Source organism: Chlorocebus sabaeus, chromosome 22 (genome assembly GCF_047675955.1).
Source record: "Chlorocebus sabaeus isolate Y175 chromosome 22, mChlSab1.0.hap1, whole genome shotgun sequence".
NCBI lineage: Eukaryota > Metazoa > Chordata > Mammalia > Primates > Cercopithecidae > Chlorocebus > Chlorocebus sabaeus.
The window spans coordinates 39,223,694-39,243,392 of record NC_132925.1 but is presented as its reverse complement, the minus strand read 5'-3'; the positions used below and the strand labels follow the sequence as shown (position 1 = coordinate 39,243,392).

At 44.2% G+C, this 19,699-nt stretch overlaps 1 protein-coding gene across 1 annotated transcript in view; it reads left to right on the top strand.

Annotated features, from left to right (window-relative positions):
• Window positions 1–4,367: 4,367 nt before the first annotated feature.
• CD80 (CD80 molecule) overlaps window positions 4,368–19,699 on the top strand; it is a 35,209-nt gene continuing 19,877 nt past the window's right edge. The window contains exons 1-3 of the mRNA XM_007985705.3: window positions 4,368–4,466; window positions 5,919–6,217; window positions 19,176–19,493. Of these exons, the coding sequence (XP_007983896.2) occupies window positions 6,118–6,217; window positions 19,176–19,493 (418 nt within the window). The 5' untranslated portion in view covers window positions 4,368–4,466; window positions 5,919–6,117. The remainder of the gene's footprint in view (window positions 4,467–5,918; window positions 6,218–19,175; window positions 19,494–19,699) is intronic.

Here is a 19,699-nt window from a genome sequence, read left to right as displayed (position 1 = left end):
GCAACCTTAGCTCACTGCAACCTCCACCTCCCAAGTTCAAGCAAGTCTCATGTCTCAGCCTTCCGAGTAGCTGGGATTACAGACGTGAACCACCATGCCCAGCTAATTTTATTTATTTATTTATTTATTTGTTTATTTATTTATTTATTTTTGTAGAGATGGGGTTTCACCTTATTGGCCAGCTGGCCTCGAACTCCTGGCCTCAAGTGATCCGCCCGCCTCAGCCTCCCAAAGTGCTGGGATTACAGACATGAGCCACTGCGCCCAGCCTCCTTTTAGATCTTTTACTTGGTTTTGTTTTGTTTTGTTTTCCAGTAATATAGGTGTTCAGGGTCAGCTTCCTTTGCCCTTCTTCATCCATCACCACCTCCAGTGTCCTGAAATGCACCTTAGTAATCTGTGGTTCACAGGTCATGCTCCTAGACCCATTGAAGGAGGAAGAGGAATTAAACGCATCCCATTAGTACATAATCTTGGAAGAGGAGCCTTCTGAATTTTACAATCAGGATTGAGGAAACTCTGTAAAGTACCTGCCTGGTGTTCCTTTCTTCCAGTCTCTTTGATTAAGTCACATCAAGATGCTAATGGCAAAGGTGTTTAATGGGTGTTTCACCAAGGCAGGTTAGGATTTCACTGGGATTCTTAAAATTTGAGGGTGTCTGTGATCGTCAAAATTTTTATTCATATAGTCCCTCATGAAATTTCTAAAACTCGGCTGGGCGCAGTGGCTCACGCCTGTAATCTCAGCACTTTGGGAGGCCGAGGCGGACTGATCACAAAGTCAGGAGTTTGAGACCAGCCTGGCCAAAATGGTGAAACCCTATCTCTACTAAAAATACAGAAATGTAGCCTGGCATGGTGGCACACGCCCGCAGTCCCAACTACTCGGGAGGCTGAGGCAGAAGAATTGCTTGAACCTAGAAGGCAGAGGTTGCAGTGAGCCAAGATTGCACCACTGCACTCCAGCCTGGGCGGCAGAGCAAGACTCCATCTAAAAAAAAAAAGAAAATAAATTTCTAAAACTCTGTATTTCTTTGCTCATTTTAAGTTGACATCTATAACTTTCTATTACTTCAAATACCTGGAAAAAATATCACTTCCAGTGTATTGTAATAATGTATCAAGTAGAAGTGGCAAAAATCAGTGAAAACATTTATTTGATCTGAGTAAATGTTCAAGAAAATAGAAAGCATGAACTTACTTCTAATCTGTGTTCCCTTTACTTGAAAATTCAATGTTGATCTACCAGAGGTAAGGCGGAAATTGTCACGTCCATATTCCTTGCAATTATTCAAAATATGCATCTGAGACCAGAACAAGACACAGGTGAAGAAGGGTGTTCACCAGGCCCCTTCTGCCAGTACAGAAGGTGATAGTGCAGTGGAGTCCTTTCATAGCAAGTTCTGCCTGCATGATTTCCAAAGCTTGAGTATTCCAAATCTAAGGTGAATAGGGTAGTATCCACTAAGCCCTGCCAAAAACTCGTTGCTGAGATGAAGGAAGCCGCCGCTGCAGTCAGTATTTCTCACCCACACACTTTGCTCTCTTTCTGGCTGGTATAGGAAGAATGGTGTCTTTTTTTTTTTTTTTTTTTTTTTTTGAGACAGAGTCTCAAAAAACTCAGGCTGGATTGTAGTGGTGCTATCTCAGCTCACTGCAACCCCTGACTCCCAGGTTCAAGTGATTCTCCTGCCTCAGCCTCCCGAGTAGCTGGGACTACAGGTGCCAGCCATCATGCCTGGCTAATTTTTGTATTTTTAGTAGAGACAGGGTTTCACCACATTGGCCAGGTTGGTCTTGAACTCCTGACCTTGTGATCCACCCACCTCAGCCTCCCAGAGTGCTGGGATTACAGGCGTGAGCCACTGTGCCCGGCTGGCATCTTTGATGATAGGTAGGAAGTAGAAGACGCAAGTTTATTAAATAAAAGCTGCCGTCATTCCTGCCACCCCACTACAATACATCTATTTCTTTTTTTTTTTGTTTTTTTGTTTTTTTGTTTCTGGTTTGTTTGTTGTTGTTGTTTGTTTGTTTGTTTTTTGTTTTTCTTTTTGACAGAGTCTCACTCTGTCGCCCAGGCTGGAGTGCAATGGCACAATCTTGGCTCACTGCATCTTCCGCCTCCTAGGTTCAAGTGATTCTCTTGCTTCAGCCTCCTGAGTAGCTGGGATTACAGGCTCCTGCCACCACACCTGGCTAATTTTTGTATTTTTAGTAGAGACGGGGTTTTGCCATGTTGTCCAGGCTGGTCTTGAACTCCTGACCTCAGGGGATCCACCTGCCTCTGCTTCCCAAAGTGCTGGGATTACAGGCGTCAGCCACCATGCCCGGCAATACATGTATTTCTAATGCCATGTTTCTACTTAATAGTAATATAGACAAGATAGGAAGGACACATTGGCCTGATCTTGGGCTTATATTGTCTTGATTTAAGGAGGCCAAATTGATAAAAGCACCAGTATTTCAAGTGGTCCCTTTATTTGACACTCTGAAGTTTTTTTTTACTTTCTAGAATGTTGTACCACAGTAAGATTCAGGTTGGGTGAGAGGTAAGCCTTTCTTTTTACATGAGGTGAAGGCCAGGATCCTTCTCACTGCAAGTTAAGTTTTAGGAAAGAATACATAACAAGACTGAAAACCTAGGAATTGATTCTCTTAAAAACTATCAGTGCCCACATACCCTGTGAAAATCCCCAACTGTTCTCAGGGATACGAGTATTTCAGTTTGAAGAGCTTGCCTCAGCCCAAGTGAATGCATCTTGTGGCAGGGAAGTGCATGCATTGTGGGGTGCCAGTAGTAGTGATGCTTTAGAAGTGGACCTATTTAGAAGTGGAAAATGCCTGTATTCTTCCTCTCTCTTTCTTTAGGATGATTTTCACTCTCCCAACCCAATGGACACCCAGAAGCCTCATGCTTTCATCCTTCCTAGTCATCTTTTTATTTAAAGGGATCTCAGTGTCTTCAGTAACACTGAAAAATATAGGATGGCTAGCAGCTCCAATTGCTATTTTTGCTAGGAAAGTTTGTTTTCTAATGGCCTTAAGTTAATATTCAGACACTTCTATACCATATTCACAATGTTTGTCACGTTCATATACCATGTCTACTATCATTTTCTTATTTCTCTCTAAATGTACTCTTCATTCTACATGTTTAATTTAGAAAAAAAACTATTGTATCTCCACTACACTGAATATCCCTGCTGTCTTAGCCTGCATTCTCCAGAAAGCCAAGCTGGAGAAAAGGCTTGAGTGAAGTAATTTATTTGGAAACATGGGTCCAGCAATGCAGGCCTGGGAAGGAGGCACAGCCAGTACAAGGAAGCCTCACAGAGGTGACCACTGTTAGGGGCCACTGGTACTTGATCCCACAGGGACTTTCTGGGGAGCCTCGTGCAATGTCTGTCAGAACTGTTCACCTGAGAGGCAAAGGAGGAAGCAGTTATCCACCAGCTTCCAACCCTCTTGGTCAAGAGCAGCTCCATGGGCATCGACTTCCCTGTATTTCTGGATTGCAGATGCTTGAGTGAACTTTCAAAGAATGCCAAGACAGCAGAGAAGCCCTGGGTGAGGACAGAATGGAATCAAAGTGTGGATCCTGCAGGCCCATGCAAGGTGCTATCAGGTTCCACCTGTGCAAACAAGTATCTTGGTCCAGCATGGGTCAGCTGCTCACTCACAGGGGCTCCAGAATCCTGCAAAGGGGCACACAGGGGTGGGTGGCAAGCTAGTTGGAAATGGGAGTGATGGGCATGACTAAAGTCTTCCTCACCCCACCTGAGATGCACTCAACTGTGGCTAGGGTGACCAGAATTCACTGTCCAGCATCGCTGGCAAGAGCCCACTCTGAAGATGGTGGGATGCAGAGGTGGGAGTACAGTTGAGGGTGATCTTGTGAGCTGAGCACTCTCCCAGAAGTGTCCCCTACATATGAGGTTGACAGCTTATTCCTGCAGGTACTCAGGAGTAACTCTGGGTGCTAAAACAAAACTTGAGACCAGCACAGAAACAGCCAGCCCATGAAGTTCACCTTCCATCACACAGCAAGGCTAGCGGGATGCCCCTCCCTCTTCTTGAGTATCATTCTTCACTTCCCCTATGCCGCGTGGTGCTCTTGGTGTTTTGTGTTTGTTAGTCTGTGCACGGTGGTGAGGGAGGCTGCCGTGTGATTTTCCCCAGACACAGCCTCTGCAAAAGCAACTGGGAGAAGACAGCAGCAGAGGGAGCTTCCTCTGCTGTCCAATAAAACTGCTGGTGCTAACAAAGTACTTCTGAGTCAATTCAAATTTTCTGTCGAGCAACTGCAGGCTAGAAGGGGAAATGCCACCTCTCTGATAGACAACCCTCCCGAAGAAAACGGAGCGACTTGTCATTGCTTTATAGACTATAAGAAGAGAACATCTCAGAAGTGGAGTCTCATCTGAAATCAAAGGAGTTAAAGAAAAAGTGGAATTTTTCTTCAGCAAGTAAGTACATTTACTATTATCTTACTGTGGGATAGCTTGGTAGAACTAGTTACCAGCAACCTCACTGCTTTTTAAACAAACACACCGCCACTACCACCTCCTGGATCCATGCTTTCCCTCAAAGGAAACTTCAGGGTCTCATTCCCACAGGAGGCTGTGGCTTCCCAACACATTTGGAGCATCATAGTCAGAATTGTGGCCCTTTATTTTAAAATGTCCTAGATGCTAGCAAATATTATTTTTGTGGGCTGTATTTGAATTTCTCAAGCCAGTAAAATTCTAGTGAAAGTCGGAAAATCGCTTGAGCTCGGGAGGTTGAGACTGTGGTGAGCTATGGTCACACCACTGCACTCCAGCCTGTGCGACAGAGCAAGATTCTATCTTAAGAAAAACAAATTCTGGTGAATAAGTCTCTTTCAGCTAATTCTGCCTAAAATGCATGATGGCTAACAAAACAATATGGCGTGACGAAGTCTAGCTTCAGCGTGGTCTCCAAAGAGGACACTCCAGTATTCTCTGAGCAGCACGGGGCTGGGGGAGCACAGTGTTCATTTTCATTTCTCAATTTTGACGTGTTTACTGGAAAAATTAAACCCTAGCCGTCTCACATGAGAGCACATAATTTTTTTTCTCTCTGTCACCCAGGCTGGAGTGCAGTAGTGCAATCTTGGCTCACTGTAGCCTCCACCTCCTGGGTTCAAGCAATTCTCGTGCCTCAGCCTCCCAAGTGGCTGGGATTACAGGCACCCACCACCGCACCTGGCTAATTTTTGTATTTTTGGTAGAAATGGGGTTTTGCCACATTAGCCAGGCTGGTCTGGAACTCCTGACCTCAAGTGATCCGCCCACCTCAGCCTCCCAAAGTGCTGGGATTACAGGCATGAGCCACCACGCCTGGCCCTGGAGTACATAATTTTAATAAGTAACGTGTGCAGTGTCTTTTTTCCCTCCCTTTTTACGGATAGACTTTTCTGGTTATTGAGATCTCATACCCCTTTATGATATGCTATTTGAGCAGCGGGTTTAAAGAATTGAGATACTTGTTTTCTTATGTTAATATGTCAAGAAAGAAGTTATTTCATAACTTAGGTCCTGCCTTGGACAAGATACACCCTTACTGTCTGCTCTGTGTTTCTTGGTATGTTCAGAAGAGAATTTGAACTTTTGGAGGCTGGCTAGCAGATATGGAGGGTCCTTAGAGCTCTCTGTGTTTCTAACCAAATCTTAATCCCACCTATTAAGTAGAAAGCCTTTACATGGAAGGGCTGTGATTGGTTCTTGGAACTGGTCCCCTCACAGAATTTCCACTTTCTTTCCCTCAGGGTCACGCCCTGCTTTAGAGGTTGCTTAGGTTAAACTCTCTAACTAATTTTAGCAGGCAACTCTGGAGTTTTACAACTCATAGTAGGCACACCTTCCTTCCTGGATGACTTTTATTTGTTCCTTTTTCAGGTTGTGAAACTAAATCCACAACTTTTGGAGACCCAGGAACACCCTCCAATCTCTGTGTGTTTTGTTAACATCACTGGAGAATCCTCTAGGCCGGCAATTGGATTGTCACCACCCTGCCTGTTTTGTGCCTGGGAAGTGCCCTGGTCTTACTTGGCTCCAAATTGTTGGCTTTCACTTTTGACCCTAAGCATCTGAAGCTATGGGCCACACATGGAGGCAGGGAATATCACCATCCAAGTGTCCATACCTCAAGTTCTTTCAGCTCTTGGTGCTGGCTAGTCTTTCTCATTTCTGTTCAGGTAAGCAACTTTCAGGAACTTAACGGAGTCAACTGCTACAGGGTTAAGAGAAAGGAGGTGGGGTCCTCTGAGCTGCTCCCTTCTATTATCCTATCAGCTGGAAGGAACTTTCAGGGTGTTTTCAGAACATTTTAAAGATGAGAAGACTGTGGTTCAAAGAGGTTAAAGGACATTCCTATCATCACACAGCAAGTTAGTAACCAAGTTAACTCAAGAATGTACAAGGAAGCATGGAAGGGATGGTGTTATTTTAACAAAACCATAGAGCCAATTCATAATGGTCTCTTTCATTAGATGAGTATTAGATGCTCATGTACATTTTGTGATGTGCTAATACCAGCCTCAGAGTCCATTCCCAAACTATATTTTCATGATACAGCTCAGTGAAAGTGTCCTGCTTCTAAATTTGAACAATGGTGATCTTCTTTCCAATTTGAAGGCGGGAGAGTAGTTGAGGACAATTCCTCTTAATGACGTTAATCTTCTTAACCTTCTTAAGTTCCTCTTAATACATTAATCTTATTTGTTCTGTTTTGGATGCTGAGATCTTTTTTCAACATTGGCATCTGACTTTAAGTGGTATCAGATTTAACATAAAATTATATTTTTAGTTGTTTTTAATCTGCCACAGAGGTATTACATATATGTCCTGAAAGTAATAATTTGACTTCTAGAGGCTTTTGTTCCTGCTCAGGTGATCTTAAGAGTGCTGAACTTTTGGGACTGTCAAGAAGGGTGAGGCTTGTCCCTGCTGGCAGGATGGTTCTGATTTTTTTTTTTTTAAGTCAGAAAACAAAAGATCTGTTTTCTAGTGAGCAGTATACCTCCTGGTTTCCCACAAATCAAGAAGTTTGGGCTCCAGCATGATTTGCCAGTCTGCAAAGACCCGACTATTAAGGGTCCTTGTCTTAAAAACTTCTCACGTAAAGTACTGGCTAGAATATCAGAGGTGTGAGAGAGAGGTAGAGGGAAGGGAAGAGGAGATGGGGGCACACAGATTACTTGACTGTAATAGTAGTCATTTAAAATTTTCTCTCCAGAGCTATTTTGCATTGTTTTCAGAACCAAGAGAACCATGGCTTACATTTCACAATTTACACCTCAGATTTTGTATATATTTGACAGTTACATTACATTTCCAACAGTTACAATTTCCTTCTGGGGAGCTGGGGAAGCATTCCCAAACTAGTCTTCTGGGGAGTACAGAGGAGTTTAAAATATTTAGAAGGAAATTTGTACAGGCTTCCCAGAAATAAGGGAGGTGGGGAGGGAGAGAGAATAGAAAGAGGGAGAATGATAAAAAAGTAAAAGAAGACATAAAATAAAAATTAAAACCCAAACTTTAGAAACTGTACCAGGAAAATTAGAGTCAGAGTTAAATGGAAAGAGATCTTTGAGCTAAAGAAAGATGTTTAGGAAAGCACCTTGTTCTCCAGCTATATCCTGATTTTACTGCTGCTGTGACTAAGTCAATGAACCACCTACTGTGTGCCAGGTGGGCCATAAAGTTGAGGTTAGGATTCCTGCACTCAAAGAGGTCTGCATATGTTAGTTGGGGGAATGCAAAGCTAACCCATGTAAAACAAGCAAAGAGCAATGAAATGCTTTGCCCTGATTGTAGGAGCCCAAGATCTGGGAAAGGGGGTACCAGACTGGGCTGCAGCAAGGAGGGCAGGCTTTACAGAGGCAGATGGATGATGGAGAGAGAATTCTAGTCAGGGCAACAGCCTGGACAAAGGCACAAAGGTAAGGATGAGGCTGGCACAGGTGTTCATTCTTTTGTTTAATCATTTATTAATTCAACAAACATCATCTACAAGCAAGAGACTTTTCTTGGTCCTGGGGACATGGCTCCGGCGTTTGTGAAATTTACTATCATTGGGAAGAGGGAAAGTAATTCAATAGCCACTCAAATGAATGTGTTTGTTTGTTGGCCAACAAACAAAGCCAAGTGCTTTGAAGGCAGGGCATAGGCACTGCCTGAGAAAGTGCTGTCTTCCCCTGCCAGTGAGGAGGGCAGTGAGCTATGGGAGGAGCAGAGGAGGGACTGGCCCAGTGAGCAAAACCAGACCCTGCAGCACTTGTGGGCTATAGTCACGAATCCGCATGTTATTCAGGAGGCTGGAAGGGCTTTACCCAGGGTAGTGGCGCGGTCTACCCCAGCTCTGTTCACATTTGACACATACCCGTAACCTGGGGGTTTTGCTAAATTGCAGTCTCTAGCACAGGGAATTTTTTAGAGAAGTGAATCTATTTTGCATAATGCTGTAATGATAGATGTAAGTCATTATAAATTTGTCCAAATCCATAGAATATGCAATACCAGGAGTGATCCCTATCGTGAACTCTGGATTGGGGCGGTAATGATGTGTTAATGTAGGTTCATTGATTTTAACAAGTGGACTGCTGTGGCGCAGGATGTAGACAGTGGCGGAAGCTGTGAATACGTGGGGAGGGAGTATATGGAAATCCTCTGCACTTTACACTCAATTTTTCGATGAATCTAAAGCAGCTCTAAAAAATAAAGTCTATCTAGTTTTTTAAATGCTGTTTCCACTTAGGTGGGTCTGGGATGGGCCTGAGATTCTGCATTTCTAAGAAGCACCTAGGTGATGCTGATGCTGCTCTGCATACACTTTCAGTTTCAGTAGTAAAGGTGTAAATAACTTCAAAAAGGAAAAAGTGTTACTGAAGAAGGGCTTGTAGGGCAGCTCCCATGACTGTGCAAAACCTATTAGGAGGTTATTTCAGTCCTTACAGTAACTGATGATGTGCTTGATGAAAAGAATTGAGTCAGAGGGAAGTTGATGGAGAGTGTGTACCATGTAAAATTGGTGAAGACTGCCTAATGGGAGTGTAGGTGTGAGTTGTGCATGGTCTGTGGGAGGCGAGATTGAGTGAATAAAGTGGAGTAGGATTATAGAGGGCTTTATTCAGGGCAGAGATTTGCCACACTAGGTCTTCGCCTCCTGCCCTGGGTCAGGAAGCTATACCATGGCAAAGGTGTACCCCTCTCCTCCTGCCCAGTCACTGATGCCCAGGGGAAGGGACCCCTCTTTCATGCACAGGGTGGAACCAGCCAGGCTCCTCTCCCACTCTAGGTCGGCAGGCACTGTCTATGGGGCAGAAACGCCTGACTTTGTACTCCAGCAAAGTGCAATAAGTGCTTGGTCAGTAAGTAAGTGGCAGTAAGGCTGAGGCTCTAACAGGGCAGCCCTCAGAAGGACCAATGTGGGCAGCTTTTCTTTCAGAGCCAGAGTCCTTTAAGAGAGGGTCAGGTCTAAGGAGAGGGGAAAGGCCTCCTGCAGGAGGAGGCAAGAGATGCAGGAAAAGCATTGCCTATAAGTTTATAGTCTGAGAACTCAGAGCTAGGAGAAAAGAGAATGCCCCAAAGTGCCACCATTCACAGAACACATCCTCCTCTCCCCGCAACGCATACCACTATGCTGCTGGCCCAGGGGTCCCATGACCAGTGATTGTTCCCATCATCACCCTGACAACAGTTGTTCAAGTCCCTGAGCATTTGAAGGATATAAATACTGTGTAGAAAGAGAAAAAGTAAGGATCAGATGGTACAGAGTATATGAGCGGGGTCTAAACAGGGGGAAAAGTCAGGAACAGTGTGAACACCAGGAGACACAGGTCTCAAGCCTGCGGCTGCCAGAGGCAGCTCTTCCTGTCTCCTTTGTGTGGCTAGCACCTAGCCCATGACTGACACCAGCCCTGTCGGTGCTAGTTCACCTAATCAAACATTTAGAGGGGTCCAAGATGGTCACTCTTGTTGGAAGGGTGTGAACAAACCAGGAACAGTAAAATCTCCAGGTGGTGAGACAATAGGTGACTTTCACGCTTTTCTATATCTTCCATTCTTTCTAAGAATGTTTATTTTATAGTCAGGGAAAATGTTTATTTAAAAAGCACACTTGCGTTTACAGGGAGATCATGTATGCCCTGTCATTTGGTAAGTTTTAAGATGTTGTGTCAACTGCTTCTTTCCCTTCTCCACCAGCAGTGGCGATGCAGCTCCCAGATCCCTGCCAGGGCAGCCTCTCTAACGACTACTGAGGTTGAACTCCCTGGGAGGGGCACTGCAGACTGGCCACTGCATCCTCCAGGCCTCCAGGCTGTATGGAGAGGGTGGGGAAGACTCAGGTCTTCCTAGTATGGATTCTTTTTTTCCCTTCATGTTTTATTTGCACTGACATAAAATTCAACGTTTTAAAGTATACAATTCAGCCAGGCATGGTGGCTCACTCCTGTAATCCCAGCACTTTGGGAGGCCGAGGTAGGTGGATCATCTAAGGTCAGGAGTTTGACACCTGCCTGGCCAACATGGTAAACCCTGTCTCTACTAAAAATGCAAAAATTAACCACACAAGGTGGCCAGTGCCTTTAATCCCAGCTACTCGGGAGGCTGAAGCAGGAGGATCTTTTGAACCCGGGAGGTGGGGGTTGCTGTGAGCCAAGATCACGCCACTGAACTCCAGCCTGGGCAACACAGCGAGACTCTGCCTCAATAAACAAACAAACAAACAAACAAAGTGTACAATTCTGTGGGTTTTAGTATATTCACAATGTTGTGAACCCACCATCACTATCAAATTCCAGAACATTTCCATCATCCCAGAAATAAACCTGCGCCTATTTGCAGCTACTCCTCATTCCCCTGTACCCCACCTCCTTGCAACTACTAATTTACTCTCTGTCTCTATGAATTTGCCTGTTCTGGACATTTCTTTTCTCTTCTTTTTTTCCAGAATCTAGGTAAGAAAGAATACTCTGGACATTTCTTACAATATGTGGCCTTTTGTGTCCATCTTTCACTGAGCATTATGTCTTTCAGGTTCATCCATGTTGCATATGTCTTAGTACTCCATTCGCTTTTACAGCCAAATAATATTCTGAAATAATATTCTGTTGTAGATTGAGATCTATTTTTTCTTTTTGTAGCGATGGGGTTTTTGCTATGTTGCCCAGGCTGGTCTCGAACTCCTGGGCTCAAGCAATCCACCCGCCTTGATCGGCTCCCAAAGTGTTAGGATTACGGGTGCCTGGCCTAGATTGAGTCCCTGAGAGGTCCATTTTTCTTTTTTTTTTCTTTTTTTTTTTTTTTTCCTGAGACGGAGTCTCGCTCTGTTGCCCAAGGTGGAGTGCAGTGGCTCAATCTCTGGCTCACTGCAAGCTCCGCCTCCCGACTTCACGCCATTCTCCTGCCTCAGCCTCCCGAGCAGCTGGGACTACGGCTCATAAAAGTCCTCCACACAAAAATTAGCCCGCCACCACGCCCGGCTAATTTTTTTTAAATTTTTAGTAGAGACAGGGTTTCACTCTGTTAGCCAGGATGATCTTCGATCTCCTGATCCGCCTGCCTCGGCCTCCCAAAGCACTGGGATTACAGGCGTGAGCCACCACGCCGGGCCCAGAGGTCCATTATTTGTCTAAAACTAGTGGTCTACACTTGTTGGCAAATAGCTTCCTCTCCTGGGTGGCTAGCAGCCCAGAGTTGAAGTGGTCAGAGCAGGAGGGTGGCCAAGGGGTTAGGAGAGGCAGAGGCTGAGGCCAGCACTGTTGAGTGTCCCCAGTGTGCCATACAGGGGGGCAGTTTCCACACATCCGCCAGAAGGCGAGCAGCATTGCTGTCCATCTCTGCCTTCTGTCCGCCTCCTCTCACAGCCTCTGCCCCTTTCTGACTGCTGCTGGGTAGAGGTGCTGGATGGGCTCCCCATGCCAGCTATGGGCACTGAACTTAGTTCAAGAATCAGCCAGTTACCATGGTGATGCTGGTCCTGTGGGGGTGTGGTTCAGCAAAGCAGGCTGTTGTGCATGAGAAAGAACAGCCCCATTAAAAATCTGTAGAGCCTTCTACACTTAAGAAAGCACTTTACATCTGGTATCCTGTGATCGCTGTGATAATTATGTGAAGCAGGGAAGATAGTTATCTTGGTCTGTTTTGTGCTACTATAACAGAATACCTGACACTGGGTAATTTAGAAAGAACAGAGATTTATTTCTTACTGTTCTGGAGGCTGGGAAGTCCAAGGTCAAGGGGCTCACATCTGATGAGGACCTTCTTGCTGTATCATCCCATGGCAGAGGATAAAAAGGCAGGAGAGCATGCACGAGACACAGAGTGGGAAGGAGGCCAAAACCATCCTTTATAAGGAAGCCGCTCCTGCTGTAGTGAACCCACTCGCAAGAAAATGGCATGAATCCATCCATGATGGCAGAGTCTCCATGACCTAGTCACCTTTTAGCAGTCCCACTTCTCAACACTGTTACACCCAGAATTAAATTTCCAACACCAAAACTTTAGGGGACACATTCAAATCATAGCAATAGTATTATGACTGTTTTACAGAGATGGAACCTGAAGCCCAAAGAGGTTACCCACCTTGCTCATGGTTATGATTCTAATACACAGTGGATGGAGCCAGACCTCATTTCCTCATGCCTAGACATGCATTCAGCAAGTATTTACTGAGCACCTACTATGGGCCAGGTCCCATTCTAGACACTGCAGATATGGCAGTGAACAAAGGAGGAAGCCTCTGCTCCATAGCTCCATACGTAATTATGTATTACATATACATGTAAATATACATCACAGTTGTAAAAATATATATCAGTTGGAGACAAGCCTGAAGAGAAACAAATCAGGCAAAGAGACTAAAGAGTAGCAGGATGGAGCTGGGCAGGGAGGATGATGCTGTTCAAGGAGAGTCAGGGAAGGCCTCTTTGACAAGGGGCCACGAGAGCAGATGTGAGCAAAGTGAGACCTGAACTGTGTGGATCTCTGGGGAAGACATTGGCTCCCTTTAATGTCCCAGGTACTGTGGAGGACTTTTATGAGCAGTACTTCATTTTGAATCCTCACACCCACTGGGATGGGTAGGTCTCACAATGCCCATTCAAAAATGGCAAAGCAAGCTCAGAAGTTCAACCAGGTTTGAAATAGTAATATTGAGATTTCCGGGCCCTGACTCTCCCCGCCAGAGTCACTGAAGCAGACAAAACCGTTAGAGACATGTCAGTGTCAACCGCTTTTTGTCTGTGTGTGACAGAGTCCCTAAAACAGACAAAACTGAAATAAATTTGTTGGGCAAATTTATAATGATTGTTTTCTGTCTCTGTGTGGTGGAACCCTGAAAACTGAGTTTCTGTGTGTGAATTTCCAAATTGTTCGGAAGATTTTGGTTCCTCTTTTTAGTTCTATTCTTCCTCACGCTTACCCTCAGAAGGCTGGACAAAAACGCCTTAGAAGCCATCATCAAAATTACATGGTTTCTCTTTCAGTTACGCTCTTTTGCTAACATCACCCCATACCAAAATCAGTGAGAAATATGGGATTCTTTTTGGGTGGGAACAAATAGCTCGGTGGGGAAAGACCGTATTATTGGGGGCCCAGATAAGTGAGTCGCTGTCTGTCTGGCCCAAAGCAAGACCAGAGTCCTATATCTGACATAACCCTTGAGTGAAATGAAAGGTAAGAGTTAGCAGTGGGAGGAGGGAGAAAGAAAAATTGAAACTCTTACAGAAGACCTGCTATGTCCTTGGGACTTTTTATTTATACCATTTAATTGAATTGAATTTTCCAGTGATCCCAAGGGGAAGATGTCATACCAATTTAGAGATGAGGAAACAGATGAAACAGCAAGTGGCTGAGCTGGAACTAGAATCCAATCAATGGAGATGGATAGCCCATGTTCCTTCTATGTCTCATTTTGCTTTCCTTGCAACACTAGGAGTGTCTGGGTTGTCATTTGATCTTTAGCTAATATAGCTTCACTTTGAAATACGCTCCCCTCAAGTATATCTTTTCATTTCTTCCCTTCTTTCAGATATATTCCCTAAAGCAGGGACTGGCAACATTCCACACAATTGCTGAAGGTGTGCTTGGACTATTCTGCATTACCTCATTTTGCTATGCAAATACCCACCATCACAACACTCTCTTGTTCAGTGCTGTGGTGGGGCCGTATCCAGTCTCACAGAGGCCTGAGAATGGCTGGTGAGATGGAAAGGTGCTAGTGCCCCATGATCCTGCTATCTAAGAAGAGAGAGGGCTTGGAAATGAAGTCCCTAGACATGGGTCTCCCTAAGGGGATCTGTATGGCTTCAGGGAACACAGGGCCCAGAAGGCATAGCATGACAGCACCGGGCAGGGGGCACTGGGGCCTTAGAGGGATGCTGCTTTTAGGTCCTACAACAGCCTAGGAAGAATGACCATGCCTTCTAAACCAAAAATCAGAAAATATAGCCTGCTAAGGAATTTTGGTGCTATTGACACAGAGACTAGTTTAGATATTGATGTGCTGATATTTCTTGGTTATACGGATGGAGAAATGAACAGAATGTTTTAAACAACACTTCTAGCAAATCCAGGCTGGAGGGTAACTGTATAGCATGGACTGCAGATAGCCAAAGAGATAAAGGCAGGCTATAGGATCTATTTAGGGTACCTGAAGACGGTAGAAATAGTCCAAAGGTATAAGCATGGGAGTCATTTCAGTCTGAAACCATTGGGATCAATCAGACCTGGAAAGAAAGGGACTCTGTTTCTTATTTATTTATTTATTTATTTATTTATTTTGAGACGGAGTCTCACTCTGTCACCCAAGCTGGAGTGCAGTGGTATGATCTTGGTTCACTGCAACCTCCGCCTCCTGGGTTCAAGTGATTCTCCTGCCTCAGCCTCCTAAGTAGCTGGGATTACAGGTGTGTGCCAACACACCTGGCTGACTTTTTGTATTTTTAATAGAAATGGGGTTTCACCATGTTGACCAGGCTGGTCTCAAACTCCTGACCTCGTGATCCACCCACCTCAGCCTCCCAAAGTGCTGGGATTACAGGCTTGAGCCACGATGCCCGGCCTCGGACTCTGTTTCTTAAAGCAAAAGGGCTCAGTGGTAGGGCTGGGTTGGAGTGGGGGGAGGACAGTGTTGGCTTACTTACTGGAACTGGGGCCTAAAACTGGAGAAATCAATAAATAAGAAGAATGGCTCTAAAAGCCTGGGCCAGAAAGAAAAAAATGTGTAAAACTGGGGCAGTTTCTTTTCCTCAGCTCAGTTTCCTCATTTGTAAGATAAGGCCACGAGAATGAATGATCATGGAAATCCCTTCCAGACCTCACATTCCTTACTATGACTTTCATATCCCCTGAGGCTGAGTACATTGTTTAACCCATGGTTGGCACTTATATCCAGCCCTTCTCAGGGGACCAGTGGACTTTCTCCCTCGCTAGGGATCCCAGTCTCTGTCCCCAACTCCTGGCCCATAGGCATCTGGCTATATACATAAAACAAGCAAGTGCCTTTCCATATTTCTGAATGCTCAAGATGTCTCGTCATGCTGGGCGTGGTGGCTCAAACTTGTAATCCCAGCATGTTGGGAGGCTGAGGTGGGCAGATCACCTGAGATCAGGAATTTGAGACCAGCCTGGCAAACATAGTGAAACATTGTCTCTACTAAAAATACAAAAATTAGCTGGGCGTGATGGTGGGGGCCTATAATCCCAGCTACTTGGGAGGCTGAGGCAGGAGAATTGCTTGAGCCTGGGGGTGGAGGTTGCAGTGAGCCGAGATTGCCCCACTTCACTCCAGCCTGGGCAAAAGAGCAAGACTTCGTCTCAAAAAAGAAAGAAAGAGAGAAAGAAAGAAAGAGAGAGAGAGAGGAAGGAAAGAAGGAAGGAAGGAAGGAAGGAAGGAAGGAAGGAAGGAAGGAAGGAAGGAAGGAAGGAAGGAAGGAAGGAAGGAAGGAAGGAAGGAGAAAGAAAGAAGGAAGCAAGGAAGGAAAGAGAAAGAAGGAAGGAAGGAAAGAAAAAAAAGAAAGAGAAAGAAAGAAGAGAAAGAAAGAGGTGTCATCATATGGAGATGCAGGGGAAGGGGAAGATTCTGGATAACTCTTGAAAGGTAACATCACTGGAAGAGCTTTACCTCTTTGGTTGGGTGTTGAACTGGATGTAGGAGCAGCACTCAGTGGTATGTGCAGGTGGAAAAATAAGGCAATTTGCTTGTCGGTATATCAATAGGTATATCAAAGGTGTAAGGTGGCTGGTAATATATTGAATTCAACTTTAGGCTGCAAACATAGATTTAGGTAAAGGAGGTGACAACCCAGTTCTACTCTGAGCCAATCACACAGCGGATGTCTGGAATGTTAGATTTAGTGGACTTTGCTCTCTCAAAAAAATATACACACAAATCAAACTGTGTAGTGAGGAAAGTGAGGGCACTCACTTTCAATACATCAATAAGGAACAGGGGCAGATGGGAACCTGCAGAACTATCTGAGAGAGGACATCACTATACTCAGATATCTGCAAGTCTTGTCATGTAAGAAGAATGAGATGTGTTTTGTAATGCATGTAGAAGATAGAGGGAAACAGACTTCAACATAAAGCAAAGCAAAACTTCCTCAGTCAAACTGTCCAAAGATGAAATCAAAAGCCTTAGAAGTTAGTAAATTCCCCACCCCCTTGGAGAAAGGAGAATGGGATTCATATTTGGTGTGCGTCTGGGCACTGAAATACAGTATGTGCTTGCCATAAATTATCTCATTTAATCCTCATAATAACCAATGTGAAGATTGGGGTTCAGAGAAGTAAAGCAAATTGCTTGAAGTCACACAGCTACTGTGGATTTTATTAAACACAAAAAGCCCATGTTCTTTCTACACCAACAACCAGGAGCCTCTAGGCAAGGATGCTAGCAGGGGGCACTTAGTCATGATTGCCTTTAAAGTAAGTAGGGAAGTAGGCAGTCCTGAGAGCTTTAAATCCTAAGTCACTCAAGTGAAAAGAGGAGGAATCAGGATGTGTATTAAGGTGACAGATGAAGGTTTTATTCCTGTGCCAAGCCAGTGAAGTCACATGAAATGGATTGTCTTTAGCTCACTTAATCTGGATAAAATTTATCCTTAGATTTTTTCCATGGTTAAATGCAGTTCTGTAGTTTAAATGAATGGGTGTACATGTGCATATCTCTGTGTGTGTGTGTGTGTGTGTGTGTGTGTGTGTGTGTGTGTGTGTGTGTGTTGTTGTTGCATCATGTGATTGTGGGGAGAGGGGCTGTAGGAGAAACGCAAGGGAAAGGGCAGTAAGCATCAGAGACTAGGTCTTTATAGTGAAATTCTAATTTCTCAAGGCAGTAGTAGCTGAAAATTACCTAATCAAGTGACCAGGCAACAGAGCCAAGAAGGAGGCCTTCTGTAAGTGGGAATTCATGAATAATGAAGATTGATTATGTTCCCTACCTATTTAAAGTATGGCCCTCTTTTTTCTTCTTAGTTGACCTCATCTCCCTCCCTTATTCTTCGTCATGGCTGCAGAATCATAGGCCCTTGGAATCTTAGGCTGACCTGCCCTGTCCTAGACTTCCTGAACCTCACAATCTCTCAGTTGCCTCAGCTGCAAAATGGGGAAAATAATACATATCTCATGGGGTTGTTGGGGGATTAAATGAAATAGCACCTGTCCCCTCCATAGAGCCACCACAGAGGAAGCAAAAAAAGGAAATATTATGAAGAGTAATTCAATATAGGCTATCTAGACAGAGGTGGGCAGCAGCACCTTGCCCTCCTCCACCACCACAGTGCCCAGAACCTTAGTCAGGACTGACTTCTCTTGGGGGTGGTACTGTGTTAGATAAACCAAATAAGAAGTAATAGGACTAAACACGCCTGCTGTAAGAGAAGGCTCATATGCTCCTAAATCTTGCATGTCATTGGAAAATTCTCAAGAAAAAGGAAAGGGATAGTTTATGTTATAATGATTGGTCCACGATCCGATTTTAGTGATTTGTCTTCACTGTTTTCAAAACCAAATTTGTTTTTTGTGCAATCACATTTAGTTTTTCTAAATAGTGACTTCCAAAACCTTTAAAAAGCATTGAAGGTGCAACTGCTACTTTTTGAGGTTCCTCAAAAAATTAAAAATAGAACTACTATATGACCCCAAAATTCCATATATCCATAAGAATTGAAAGCAGGGTCTTGAGGAGACATTTGCACACCCATGTTCACAGCAGCACAGCAGCCAGGAGTTGGGAAGCAAGCAAAATGTGCATCAACAGATGAATAGGCAAACAAAATGTGCGGGGGGTGTGTGTGCATAATATTATTCATTATCCTCATGATCACATCATTACCATTCCAAAGGAAGGAAATCCTATCGTATACTACTTGAATGAACCTTGAGTGCATCATGCTAAGTGAAATAAGCCGATCATAAACAGGCTGTTACTGTATGATTCTATTTCTATGAGATATTTAAAGTAGCCAAATTCATAGAAACAAACAGAATGGCAATTGCCAGAGGCTGAGGGGAGAGGGGGAAAAGGGAGTTGTTTAATGGGCGTAGAGTTTCAGATTTGCAAAATGAAAATTTCTAGAGACCTGTTTCACAACAACGTGAATATACTTAACACTACTGAACTGTACACTTAAAAATCAATAAGATGATAAATTTTATGTTATGTGTTTGTTTGTTTTGAGACAAAGTTTCACTCTTGTTGCCCATGCTGGAGTGCAATCTCAGCTTACTGCAACCTCCACCTCCTGGGTTCAAGTGATTCTCTTGCCTCAGCTTCCCGAGTAGCTGGGATTACAGGTGCCCTCCACCACACCCGGCTAATTTTTTGAATTTTTAGTAGAGACAGAGTTTCACCATGTTGGCCCGGCTGGTCTCAAACTCCTGACCTCAAGTGATCTGCCTGCCTCGGCATCCCAAAGTACTGGTATTACAGGCGTGAGCCACCACGCCCGGCCTGTTATGTGTTTTTTACCACAATTTTTAAAAAATGAAGAGAAAAAAAGCATTGAGGACCCAAAAAGTCAAACTGGATTGATGCTTAGTCACTAGACACAACACCCTAAGTTCTGTTACTGCCAACTTTGGATTCCTGACCGTGCAGGAATCTTTATTTAATAAATATACAATCCTGTTCTGTTTGCCTCTCCATAGGTGTTATCCACGTGACCAAGGAAGTGAAAGAAGTGGCAACGCTGTCCTGTGGTCACAATGTTTCTGTTGAAGAGCTGGCACAAACTCGCATCTACTGGCAAAAGGAGAAGAAAATGGTGCTGACTATGATGTCTGGGGACATGAATATATGGCCCGAGTACAAGAACCGGACCATCTTTGATATCACTAATAACCTCTCCATTGTGATTCTGGCTCTGCGCCCATCTGACAAGGGCACATACGAGTGTGTTGTTCTGAAGTATGAAAAAGATGCTTTCAAGCGGGAACACTTGGCTGAAGTGATGTTATCCGTCAAAGGTTGGTGGGATTTTCTGATTTTACTTTAGGCCGGCAGATTCCTAATGCCCTTAAAGACACATGACTATTGATTTAGGTGAAAATTTTACCAAAGAGGGATGTAACTCACTTCATGTCTTGGGGTTAAGTCTCTAGTTGTACGATAAACCCTAACTGGTTTCTAAAGATGTCCTGGAAATATCTGTTAATGTACATTTCTTGTTCTT